Consider the following 13,680-nt stretch of genomic DNA (forward strand, 5'->3'; position numbering starts at 1 on the left):
CGCACGTAAAATTTGGACGCTAATTCTTTTGCGCTTAGAATTGAATAATCGAATTGGGACCCATTAGCTTTTCCTATTTTGTACATAATCAATACTCGTGCCAAATTTCATGTTTCTACGACATCAGGAAGTTGGAGAATTAGTGGCGAGTCAGTCAATCAGTGAGTCAGTGAGGGCTTTCGTCCAGTTCAAATACTTCTTATATAGTTTTTTTTAAAAAGCTTTTTTACAATATTAAATCTTCATTTTTTAAAGATTTTCTCTAAAACTATTCTCTATGACTTGACTCATTTTGGAAAAACACTCCTCATTTTTTTCTAATAAACAGAAAGTTGCTTATAAGTAATATTAGTATTCTGGTAACATTTACTCCAATTGGAATTTGTTCCACTACTGGCTCCAATAGACCAGAGAGGGAAGCAGATTCAATTTTTCTAATGTTTTTATTTTTTGATTGTGTATTTTAGGTTATTGCTTTACAGCGGAAATCATGGTGCAGTCACACAGTGGACAGGAGGGGACCTGTTGGCTCTGATGGGAGACTGTTCTAGGAATGTTCTGTGCAGAGGATTTTAGATTTTTTTTTAAACCTAGGTTGTGACAAGAAAAACCAAAATTTGTCAAGACTACAATAAGGACTGTAAAGAGGTTTTGAATGCTTCAGATTTGTGTCTAGCTTTTCCAGATCTAGTCAAAAGGTATCTAATTTTTTTTAAGGATTGGGTAAAGTACATTCCATTAACCCATTCTTGGATGGTGGGAGCATGTGTCTCCAGTGCCTTATTATTAAAAATTGTGCAGCGTTTAGGAAGTGCAATACAAGGGCTGGGGTAACGCTTCCATTTTTGGTGTTCTAAGGGGTAGACAAAGGGAATAACAGCCAACCCTCGCCCCTGGTCAAGCGTAATGTGTTCTCATTAGAGATGAGCGAACGTGCTAGTTTAGGACAATTACTCGATCGAGCATCGCTTTTTTCGAGTAACTGCCTAATCGGGTGAGGAGGCAAGGCATATCCAGAGTTATTGGAAGTAAGTCTCTGGACAACTTAAAGGGGTTGTCCCACGAAAGCAAGTGGGGGTATACACTTCTGTATGGCCATATTAATGCACTTTGTAATGTACATCGTGCATTAATTATGAGCCATACAGAAGTTATTCACTTACCTGTTCCGTTGCTAGCGTCCTCGTTTCCATGGTGCCGTCTAATTTCAGCGTCTAATCGCCCGATTAGACGCGCTTGCGCAGTCTGGTCTTCTCCCTGGTGAATAGGGCCGCTCGTGCCGGAGAGCTGGTCCTCGTAGCTCCGCCCCGTCACGTGTGCCGATTCCAGCCAATCAGGAGGCTGGAATCGGCAATGGACCGCACAGAGCCCACGGTGCACCATGGGAGAAGACCCGCGGTGCATCGTGGGTGAAGATCCCGGCGGCCATCTTGCTAAGGTAAGGAAGAAGTCGCCGCAGCGCAGGGATCCGGGTAAGTACTAAACGTTTTGTTTTTTTAACCCATGCATTGGGTTTGTCTCGCGCCGAACGGGGGGCCTATTGAATAAAAAAAAACCCGTTTCGGCGCGGGACAACCCCTTTAATCTCTCTTTCATAAAGAGTGTTTTTAGTACTTTGTACAAGAGCGAATCAAAATGCAATGCCTCCATCTCTAGCTTTTTATCTTTTGGAGTGACTGAATGGCTATGAACGATGTTATAGAATGTACTTACTCTACTGAGGTACGCTTTTCTTTTTCAAACTGCGTCTGAGGCTAAAACAAAGAGCGGTCATTGAATTTCTGTGAATGGGGGAGAACTTCAGAACTTGGCACGACCCCTTTAAGTGTGGAAAAGAAGGATGTCGGAATATGTATTGGCAAAGCCTGCAGAACAGGTAAAATCAGCAGTTGCATTACTATTTTGATGGGGTTTTTTCTGCTAAACCAGGACAGATTAACGGAGGACCGATCATCCAATTGAGTTCTGTGACATCATCGGTCCTCCATCGTCCAATCGCGGAGGTCCAATAAATTGCTAATGTCAACTGGATGCTTAACACTGGCCTGTGAATCTGGTCATAGCAAAGCTAAGTGATAATACACTGCAGGACAGAAGCATCATAGGATTGCAGGTTCAAGGCCCTTCTAAGACATAGGAAAAGGCACAAAAAAAAAAAATATAGTAAAAAAAAGAATCCACGTGAAAAATAAAAAGCGTACTTTTTAAGTATTGAAAACAATGGGAAACACTTCCTGATCCTTCTTAGGATCACCATTTCACTGAAGTGATGCGTTTTTGACACAGAAATGCCTCGCATCCGTGGCAAATCGCACCGGTGCGATATTGGGATGAGTTTCACAGCCTGATATTGTGCTTGCCTGTGTGAAATAAGCCTTATACAGCTCTAGTGATAGAGAAATAAAAATAAAAAAAAGTTATGTGCCATTTTGCAAAAAAAGGTTTTCATTGTGTAAAGGTAGAAATACCGAAAAGAAATCTTATTTTTTTAAAAAGATATAAATCTTTGGGACCTCAAAGTGATATTAAAAAAAAAAAAAATAGAAAAAATGTTTCCCACAAATTAAAATACTCTTGGTGGTCTAAAAAAGTTGAAGCATCAATGCCACTAACTTTGGTGGGCTGGGGTAACGCTTCCATTTTTGGTGTTCTAAGGGGTAGGCTAAGGGAATAACAGCCAACCCTCGCCCCTGGTCAAGCGTAATGTGTTCTCATTAGAGATGAACGAGCGTGCTCGTTTAGGACAATTACTCGATCGAGCATCGCTTTTTTCGAGTAACTGCCTAATCAGGTGAGAAGACTCGGGGGTGCCGGGGGGTGAGCGGGGGTTGTGAAGAGAAAGAAAGAGAGAGAAAGCTCCCCCCGGTTCCCACTGCTACCCCCCGCATCTTTTTGCCCGAGTAAGGCAGTTACTCGAAAAAAGCGATGCTCGATCGAGTAATTGTCCTAAACGAGCACGTTCGCTCATCTCTAGTTCTCATCTATTGACTACTGAAGCTAATTGAATATGTCTAATTGTCCTGTTTGCTTTGTTTTTGATACTCCCTCAATGACAATTATACACATTCCTCACTAATACATATACACACAGCTGAGCTGCATATATGGCGTGGATTTTTCTTTGCTTTTTCAGTGATTTTTATTGGTCGTTTCAATAACATAGCAGGCATGTCATATGTCCGCTAAACGTTCTAAAAAAACGCTGTGTGAGAGTGGCCTAAATTCTTGTGCACACTAACCAGACAGTTTACAGTCCCTTTATCCTGTTGCTCTGCTGCTCCAGCATGAATCCACCCGGCTGCTGATCACATGGTGGTGAGGTCAGAAAAGCCCTTCACCCTACTGCTGTCTTCTCTGTTGTGTGCGGAAGCTTGGAGGACCTGCCTGGTGCAAAGTCAATGGTTTCCACAGGTGCGATCCTCTCCTGTCCAGCGCTGATAACACATATCAGCACAGTGTAATCAGACAGAGTTCTCCGTTCTCTCACTGATCCAGCAGATGCTTTAGCAGCACTTTTCCCCAACCATTAAGAGAGCAGTCAGGGAGCTCTGGCACTGCCAAACCCCCTGACTTTGGACCATAAGATGCACACACTTCCCAACAAGATTTTTTCTCGCTAAAAACGGCATCTTATAGTCCAAATAATACAGAGTAAATCTTAAGAGGCATTTCTGTTTTTTTCTCAGCCATTTATTGTAAGGGCTTTCATAGGCTAAGAGGATGCAAATACTTTTCTCCCATGTTAAGTGCTGCATACAGTATGTGGTGTGCTATGATCTGCGATGATCCAACACGTAATTGGCAATATAATTTTTAATAGATTGAACGTAACTGGCAATAATTCTTGTCAACAGGAAACAATCGTTACAGGTCATTAAAATGCTGAGATTATCAGGACAAATGACTGTTCCGCCATAAACAGGGCTGGCGGGTCCTGTTACATCAGAAGAAACAAACTGACAAGTCAAAGACTATAAAATGATGTCATATCTGGAACGCCAACAGATGATCTCCAGAATGAAGGGGCTGCAACAATGTAACCATTGTCTTTTCCTGCACAGTGCCACCCTGGCCAGCCACTGGGTAGGGAAACTGCAGCCAACCAATGCAGGTGGCACAAGGTTCTCCATACTAGAGCTGTATGATGGTCCATCAGGTGCTCCATCTTGGAGGTAAGGAACAAAGTGAAGTATGCTAGATTTTTTGGTGCATTCATAGAGAACCTGAAAAGAACCTCTGCATGATTTCAAAAATTGATCAAAGACGCATCAGTCTGAAACCAGCATTAGACCCGGGGAGGCACAATGGGACTGAAATGACGAGGACAGGATCCGGGGTTGTGCATGTGCTCAGTCCTGAATTTTCAAAATGTTCTTCTTCTCGAGGTCATTCATTTCTTTCAATAACAGAGCAATATTATACCGCAACTCCTGGAATTTAGCAACTGGAACCTGGAAAATGACAAACAGATGTACATTATAAACTAGCCCTCCGGACTGGAGGGTGGAAGGGGTACATTACCTGTAATTGATTGTGTTGGCAGTCGTTCGGTTCCGCCAGTTCCAAATGCTGGTTTTTTGGGAGACCAAGATGGCCGTCACCAATAATTTACTACTTACAATATGCACTGCTCTGTGATTGGCCAGCGCTGATGATGTGAGCAGTGCTGACCAATCATAGAAAAAGGTACAATGCATTGGTGGTCCCAACACTACCAATGAACGTTAGACCATTAGGCAGTCTAAAGATGGTGGTGGCCACCCAAAAACAGGCAGCCCCGAATCAGCAGAACCAAACAACAGCCAACAAAAATCAATTGCAGGTTCTATACCCCCTCCACCCAAGGAAGAATTTTCTCCGAAAACTGGTGGATTGCTTTAACCCTTTCCAACCCAATTTGTATCCTGGTTTTACTAGTGGGCTTACTCTTTTTCTGCTGTTTTACAATGGCGCTATCTGCTGGCTAAAGCCAGTACTGCATGAGGTGACATGTTGGATAGGTTCCGACAGCAGAGAGGCTGGCAATATACAGTAAGAGAACCCCGACAGACGTTTTCCAACATCGGAGCTGTACAGCCTTAAATCATAATGTCTTAAGACATCAGACAGTAGATTGGTAAGGATTAATACTTAAAGCACAGATGTAGTATAAAAACATAAAAAACAGACAGAAAATTGGTTAATATGTAGAGATGAGCGAGTATACTCGCTAAGGTACATTACTCGAGCGAGTAGTGCCTTAGCCGAGTATCTCCCCGCTCGTCTCTAAAGATTCAGGGGCCGGCGGGGAGATCTCTCTCTCCCTCTCTCCCCCCGCCTCAACTCCCGTCACCCGCGTCGGCCCCCAAATCTTTAGAGACGAGCGGGGAGATACTCGGCTAAGGCACTACTCGCTCGAGTAATGTACCTTAGCGAGTATACTCGCTCATCTCTATTAATATGGCTTCTCTTGGGGATTTCACTTTCTAGTTGGCTCGACCAATAAAAATGTACACCAGAAAATAAATCTCTTTTGTGTAATACTGAGTATATGTCCTGCAACCAAACCCTGATGAATCTATAATGCCCATAACAAGGGCCCACATTTGGTTTTAAGCTTGCCCGACTCCCGTGGCTTCTACACAGAGCGGCAAGGCATCCTTGTACTGAAGGGTTTTTGTTACTAATTACTTTGTGGGGTTTGGGATCAATTCTGCATGCGGGGACTTAGGAGCATACAGGGGGTCCATAGAGAAAATGCATGCCAAATCCCCCCCGTGTGAACATATCCTAAGAACCCAACCTGCAGACCAAGACAGAACAGAGTGTAGGAGACTTACTTCAAAACGATGGGACTCTCCATTGGAAAGCTTCATCTGCATTAAAATGGACGGCTGCAGTGCGCGGGAGAGAGAGCTGCACAGATTGAAGATTTTTGATCATTGTTTAACAAAAAAAATAATTCAAATATTTAATTTAAAAAAAGTAAAAAAAAAAAGTTGTGTTTTTCTAGCAAGAACACAACATTTTCAAGAATTTCTAATAGGTTTCCTTGTACTAATCTCACAAATGGTATACAGAATAAACTGACTGTATGTTTGTACTTAGATCAATTCAGAGGATGGCAGAATTATTTTTAATAACGCCTCAGGTTGGCGTTGAATATAAAAAGCCAAATATAACGTGTTCTGTGATGTGGAAAAATAAACTTTTGGTTTGAGGGTGCATTCAGACGACCGTATATCGGCCTGGTATTCACGCCGGCCGATATACGGCGTCTCTCTCTGCAGGGGGAGGAGGCTGGAAGAGTCGGTAGAAGTGCACTGAGCCCCCTCTCTGCCTCCTCTCCGCGCCTCTGGACTATTTGCAATGAGGAGGTGGGGCAGGGCTAAATTCTGGGAATTAGCTCCGCCCCATCCCGCCTCTCCTAATTGAAAATAGTGCAGAGGTGCGGAGAGGGGGTGGAGAGGAGGCAGAGAGGGGGCGGGAGCTCAGTTCCTGCTCCCGGCTCTTCCAGCCTCCTCCCCCTGCAGAGAGAGACGCCGTATATCGGCTGAGCGTGAAAACCGAGCCGATATATGGTCGTCTGAATAAGCCCTTAAGGTGTGCTTTTTTGCTAAATTATCTGTGCATGCAGCAAATAACAGATTTATGTTGGGAATGATATGAATGTTGTTACCTTTTCAAAAACTATTGGAATCCTTTGGAACTACATATTTTCTGTTAATTCCAAAATATAACTAAAGCCATCGCTATTATCAGGACATGCACAGCGTAATAAAACGGTGCAGGATAAGAAACAAAATCTTTGCACAGATCGTCTGTTTTGGAAAAACAAACAAAAATGGCGCATACATAATAATTTGTGTATGTTTTATGTAGCTACACGCTGTGCCTCACGCTCACTCCTCATCACCATAGCATCTACGGAGCGACCACGGAAAACTACCACTCTTTTAAAAGCTGCTTTAAGAAAATCTCTGTTGCCCATAGCAACCAATCACACCGCCGCTTTCATTTCTTATACTGCTGACGTAAAATGAAAGCGGCGCTCTGATTGGTTGCTATCGCCAACAAAGGTCTCCCCCCCCCACCCCAAAACTGCTTTCATAAGAGTGCTGTCTCGGGCTACTTGTCCGTGGCCCAGCCTGTACAACAGACTTCATAGGAATGTTGTCTACCAGAAAATGTTTTAGTGGTGCATTTAGACGTAAAGATTATTGTTCATACTAATGAAAGTAGTGAAGATAACCGTTCAGTTTAAATGCAAGTCAACGACCGAACAAACAAATACCATGCGCTCGTCGATCAGTTTCAGCCGCATGAAAGTCATCATCAGCTTCTTGTTGCATTTAAAGACTGATCATTCAGGGTTTCATATAGGAATATGAACCCCTAGACAGGCAGATCAACGTTAGGAATCATGAACGAACCACAGCTGGTGAGGACTTCTTCATTTGCATGTAAAAGGCCCACCAGGAGCTGTTTGCAGCGTGATTAATCACATGCCCCGCTGTGTGTACAGCTACATTGTTCTGGGTGCTGGCAGATTACAATGTTAACTGCCAGCTCCCCTGCAGAGATAACAGCCTGCAGTCTATTGACAGATAAATGCGTTTGCTTTATCTCCAGTAGCTGAACAATAGATTTCAAGTTCATTTTAAAATCATCATTAAAGGGCAAACTGCAGGATGCCTGCGTTTACACGTAACGATCATCACTCAAATGTGTTCGTTTGAACGAATTTTGAGTGATAATCGTTACGTGTAAATGAGCCTTAGGTCTCCGAATAACATATCGCAGTCGCCGTCCTGGGACTAGTTATATATAATGGATACATTATTACCTGCTGGAAATGGCAACATCAACTCTCCATCTCATATCCTCCACAGTTGGCAGTCTAATGCCTTGTTTTATAGCAGCATCTTCCAGAACTGGCCGCCTGCAGGGGGACGGAATCAAACACTGAAATCAGAGGCTTTGTGTATTCTGCTGGGGAAGTCAACGTGTAACAACGGCCTGAGAGATTAGTAGATCGCTCATTTTTAGGCAAAAGGGAGCTATTCCAATAATAAAAGGTATATTTGGGAATGGTGATTAATGTAATTAGAGGTTCATTGCTGGATTATTAGAGGGGATCCAACGCTTTTAAATAAAGCAACTGTGCAATAATTAGTAGCGCCCTCCCGCTCGCCATGTGGCGACACTGACCTGCTTCCATATACGATATTCGCAAAGTCCTCTATAAAATCATCCGGGATTCTACAACACAAAGAGAACACAAACAGCTGAAGTAGCTAAATAGTTAATGTATACAATAACAGTAACATCTTCTTCATGTCATTTGGTTTGGGAACGTTTGGACGTACATCCCGGGGCAGCGGTACTGGACGCAGGGATCTGTCCGTTTTCTGTTGTCACCTTGCTACGTCCCTTATATGTGGGCCGATGAGTTTGCATGAACATTCACTTTGTCTCGCCCCGTGTCGGTATGCTTGTGATCAGCCAACAAACGATTAAACACTGGCTTATCGTCTGATTTGATCTGTTGTGGGTTCCACATCTGTCCGTGTAAACAGGGCATGTTCTGCAGACATATGCAATCTGTATGGGATGAAGGATCATCTTAATGGTCTTTTGTCCCTGTACTAGTGATCATCTGCCGGATGTCAACAGCACTAACAGGTGATAATCAACATGTCCTTGTTTACACCTGTGCTGGGCTGTTTTCTTGCGACCCGTTCACTTCAATGAGAACTATGGAAACAGTACTGCACGAAGCGCTCGGCTTTCTGTAAGCTCCGGCCAGCAGTTTCCCATCTCAGCTATGAAAAGCCGAAATGGGAATACCCTTGTAAGGTGTTGATTCTCAGAAAACCCCACCTGTCCACAGGATAGTAGATAAGTGTCTGATTGCTGGGGGTCCCACTGCTAAGACCCTCAATGATCATGAGAACAGGGGTCTTGTGTACCCAGGTAGACAATGCTTATGTCACCCACATTCACTGCAGTGTCAGTGGCATTCACTAATACGCACTATGGGCACTTTCAGACAAGCATTGGAGAAGGGGCAAGATGGAAGCAATTTCACACATCTACTTTTTTTTTTACATTATGGTTGTGAAGACAACCAGGGCCGGGGCCAACGGGGGCCGCATTCCGAGGTTTTTTTGTTTAAAAAAAAAAAGTGCTGTTGCGCATTAATGTATAGAGGGTGTACTATAGAGGCAGCGATGTGATCCTTCCTGACTTATCGGCCAAGACACCCATTCATTTGTTTTACTTACGCTATGTTAACTAAAGTATTGCCCCACCCCCCCCAATGCTGTGCGGTCAGGTGAAGGGGATATGCCCATCGGATGTGTGAGCATTAGGTATAAAGGAGAGGATCACACAGGGATATCCCAGTACAGGGACCATCAGAGTACCATGAGGTGTAGAGCGGACAATGGGGTCACCTGTCAACCAATCAGTATGGGACATCCAGCACTCTGGAGCTTCCAACGTTAGTTGGGAAAGGAAACCATCTGGAGTGTGCGGTGCACCACACAGGGACCTCGTGGAGAATGAAGCCTTCTACAAGCTGTGAAGGCATCACACACATCTGCTGAAACACTCGCTCAGGAGGTCTCACAGGCCGTTGGAACATCCATAACCACAGAACCATCCATAGGGAACGGCATGTGAAGGGTTACCACGGACGAGCGGCTGCACACATCACAGCAATAAATGCACAGCGGCGCCTGCGATGGGGCTTGGAGCGTTGCCCTTTTTTTTCCCCACACTATGTCCCTGTGGGGGACTTGTACAATAGCAGCTTTGATCGCTATGATAAAGCATTGCAGGACTTCTGTCCTGCAATGCCTTATCTCTTGTATTAGTGATCGTAGGCACTGGCAATGCAGGAAACCTGTATTTGGCATCCTGTTGCCATGGCAACCCGTCGGGCTCTCCTCGATTACATTGCGAGAGTCCGATGACACCTCCCTCTGTGAGCCCTTTCAATGGCGCATCTACATAGATCACGAGAGGGAAGGGGTTAACAGCAGGGGGGGGGGGGGGGCGCTGTCCCAATGTTATCCGCGACACCCGACTCCCGCTGCCAGATAGAGTGAGATCATAAGAGATCCCGCACTATCCTCAGGGCGTAAATGTACATCCTGTTGTGCCAAGTACCTCCCTGCCAGGACGTACAGTTATCCCCTGTGGCGGGAAGGGGTTAAATGTCTACTATTGACTATACTCAGTCAGTGCCTTACCTCAGCTCTTTCAAATCTTCCTTAAAAACCTATAAATGAGACAAGACAGCGATTACTGACATTTCCTCTTGGTTAAAAAAAGTGCATCTTCAGGGAGCCTGTCAGCAGATTTGTGCTGCTCCAGCCATGGGCAGGATGACATACTGACAGGCTCCCTCATTAGAATTAGGCCAAGTTCACACGGGCGAGTGCGACATCAGGCTGTGAATGACGGCCCATAGTGCGATCACCAACATGCAATATCCCCGCAGATGAGAGGCATTTTCATACCAAAACCGCCTTATATGACTTTGGGAAAGTAGCGATCCTCTGCCGCGTCTGACAGCCGCCGCCAGAGGATGGCGCTCACGTGCACATAGTGTGATGCCGTCATGAGCCCCATTGAAAACGATGGGGCGATGTGATGCAAGAACACGACTAATGATGGATGTGCCGCGGTTTGTTTCCCGCATCACGGTGCAATGCGATGAAGAAAAAAAAAAAGGGGAAGGGGTGGGGGGTGGGGTACCTCTAACTTGGTGACGCATTTCACCAGACGTTCTGCTGAACAGGGTCAGGGAGCTCGAGGTGCCTGTCTGCACATGGGCTGCGGTTTTTACATGATCCACTAAATGTGACGTTTATCTCATCCTTGGATGCTGGATACGATTTTTTCATTTCTATTATAGTCAATGGGGTCCGTCCGGAGATGGATCCGTTTGGCCGCAGGGATTCCCCACTCCTGATCCCCGAACAGAACAGGAAAGCAGAATCCCCAATATGACACCTCCCCTAGTAAACCGGCCCCTAGGTTTTCTCTCAAGCACCACAGCACGTCAGAACAGAACAAAGCGTCTGAGTACAGGGAGCGCCGGACCGCGCCAAATTTATGAAAACATCGATGTAACCAAGTGTGCCTGTCACCATCTTATCCGGTCTTCAAAGGTGGCAGCAAAAACATGGTGACAGATGCCCTTTAAAGTATTAGATGGTTGCAAATTCCAATGTTGAAGGGTTTTTCCAGAGAAGTACTACTGTTACCCTATTCTGAGGGTAGGTCATTAATAGTTGATCGGCCGGGGTCCGTCGCTGAGGACCCTGGCTGATCAGATGATTGGGCACCCACTGTCAGTGCCACAATACACAGGGGTGCAGAGCGGCCGTTGCTAGTAATAGCAGGTGCAGATCTCATTAATATTAACTGCACCTGCAGTTACAAGTGCCGGCCACTACACAGGGATCGGAGCTGCAGCTTCCGTTCCAACCCCGGCTGGTGCCTGATCAACCAATTGCCCGCGGTCACAAGCAGTAGACCTCAGCCAATCAACTATTGATGACCTATCCCAAGAATACATCATCAGTAGTATTTTTGTAGCAAACCCCTTTAAGTCGCTCATCCAGACGAATCCATTACCCGTCTGTCCTCACCTCTTGTTTAAGTGTGGATGCTGAAAGTCTGAAGGCCACACGCAGGAGGGTGTAGGAGCCGGCGATGACAAAACTCAGCTGTTCTTCTGACAAGGAGGTGGTTTCCTGGATGGCCTTCACCGCCTCGGAGCTGTCCTTGCCCTCCAGAGCGCCAACCACAGCTGGGAGACAAAGTACCACCATTACTTTGATTGCCCGTTGTGCCACCCTATTACCGGTATGTATGTAAAGCTGCCATCCAAGCGGATCTGGAGAGCGAAAGTCACCCTGGATACAAAGTTTGGGGTTACATACTTTTTTAACCCCTTGGCGACATCCACCTGTTCTGTGATTGGCCAGTGCTGATCTTGAGAGCCAATCACAGAGCAGCTAAAGTAAATTGGTAGTCCTAACACTACCAATGCTCTATGGAGGCGACCATCCTCAAAGGAAACATTAACTTTTTTTTTTAAGGAAGGAGGGGAAAACAAGAATGAAGAAGAGCCAAAGCCGGTCCTGAAGGGGTTAACCAGCAGTGATGTCCTCACCCTTCAGAATCCTCCGGAAGACGTCCTTGTCCAGCTCCTTCAGCTGCCGGGCCATCCCCTCCACCTCCGGGGGGATCCGTGCCCCCAGGTAGCTGCTGCGGTCATTACTGACAGCGGAGGAGGAGGAGGACGGGTACGGATGGACAGTCCTGACCGACGTCATCTCCACTGCGCAGGCGCGCTCTCCTCGGTCATGTGATCGCGTTAGGATGTGTCACGTGGCACGCGCACCTGAGACTGTAGATTGCGAATCAATCAGCGCCATCTACAGGCCTATGGGATTACTACAAGTGAAACAACAGGTTTCTGATGACTGGGCTTACCAGGGGGGCTTCAGGGGGCTTTAGTTTTCATCTTTATGGGGGGGGGGGGGTTATTTTTTTACAAGCTTGTCTGTATTTTTAGCGCTACCCTTTAACCCCTTAGGCCGGATTCACCTGAATGTATTAGCGCAGCGTATTACACACCAAACCGTTGCACGCGCGATACGCAGTGAATATAACCCGCTGGGTTCATTGGGTTTGATCACACAGCACGCTCTATGTTCCTACGTATTTGCACAGGGGGGGCGCACGTATCGAACTAATTGCCCTGCGATGTGCCCGATTTGCCCGTGCAATCGCCCATGGATTCTACTGGGCCGCTCACACCTGTTTTTTTTTCGTGTGCGCACGGGGAAGAAAATCGCAGCCGTCCTTTCTTGGCGTGTAATACATGCCAAGACAGTGTATGCAGATTGGCGTCACGCAGCATGTACACGTGTTGTTGTGTACCTGCTGCGTGCTGCCATGTGCGGGCGGCCTGCTGGTAAACACGGTTATGTGAGCCTGACCTTACACGCACATGCGTGGGCAAATACACAACACCCATTGCGCAAATGGGTGCGTAAATATGCCCCCGCCCGTGTGATGCAGGCCTTAGGCCGTCCCCACATGGGCGTAGGCATATTAACGCACGCATTTGCGCGATGGGTGCTGCGTTTTTGCATGTGTGCGCACCTTTTACTGTATTTTTGTGCACACGTGACTTCTGTATTCGCACGCGTGAGCCCGCCCCCGTGGATGGCAATACGCAAGTAGGTTTAATGAGCAACACTCAGCGCTGTCTGAACGACTATTTTTTGGCATCGCCAGCCTGTTGGTGCCGTTTTGGGCCACATATGACTACTTTGATCATTTTTATTGTGCTTTTTGAGACTGGAGTGGCGGGCACCACGGCTCCATCAGTGGGGCAGGGGTGCAGCTGGCAGCGCTCATCATGTGCCGGCTGCCCTCTGACTGGTCAGACTGTGGACGGACTCAGGTCCTCGTCCTCCAGGACTGTCTCCGACGGTGCTCACTGCTTGGCAGCGGGCCGCTCCGGGCTGACTGCTCAATGCCCGCTCTGCTCCTCTCTGACGTCAGCGCCGCTGCGCTCCTTGTAGGACCTCCTCGTGCTGCCCGGCCTGCCCGTAGTAAAAGCCCTCCAAACCTAATCTGATGAGTGCAGCTAGAACAGTGAGGAAAAGC

At 46.4% G+C, this 13,680-nt stretch overlaps 1 protein-coding gene across 1 annotated transcript; it reads right to left on the reverse strand.

Annotated features, from left to right (window-relative positions):
* Positions 1-3,798: 3,798 nt before the first annotated feature.
* COMMD5 (COMM domain containing 5) lies at positions 3,799-12,354 on the reverse strand. Its single transcript, XM_066581767.1, has 7 exons — positions 12,173-12,354; positions 11,646-11,806; positions 10,239-10,267; positions 8,191-8,241; positions 7,826-7,921; positions 5,820-5,895; positions 3,799-4,451 (listed from the first exon to the last, which is right to left on the reverse strand). The coding sequence occupies exons 1-7, from the start codon at positions 12,333-12,335 to the stop codon at positions 4,350-4,352; spliced, it is 678 nt and encodes a 225-aa protein (XP_066437864.1). The 5' UTR covers positions 12,336-12,354; the 3' UTR covers positions 3,799-4,349.
* Between the last annotated feature and the right edge of the window lie 1,326 nt (positions 12,355-13,680).

This window comes from Eleutherodactylus coqui, chromosome 10 (genome assembly GCF_035609145.1).
Source record: "Eleutherodactylus coqui strain aEleCoq1 chromosome 10, aEleCoq1.hap1, whole genome shotgun sequence".
NCBI lineage: Eukaryota > Metazoa > Chordata > Amphibia > Anura > Eleutherodactylidae > Eleutherodactylus > Eleutherodactylus coqui.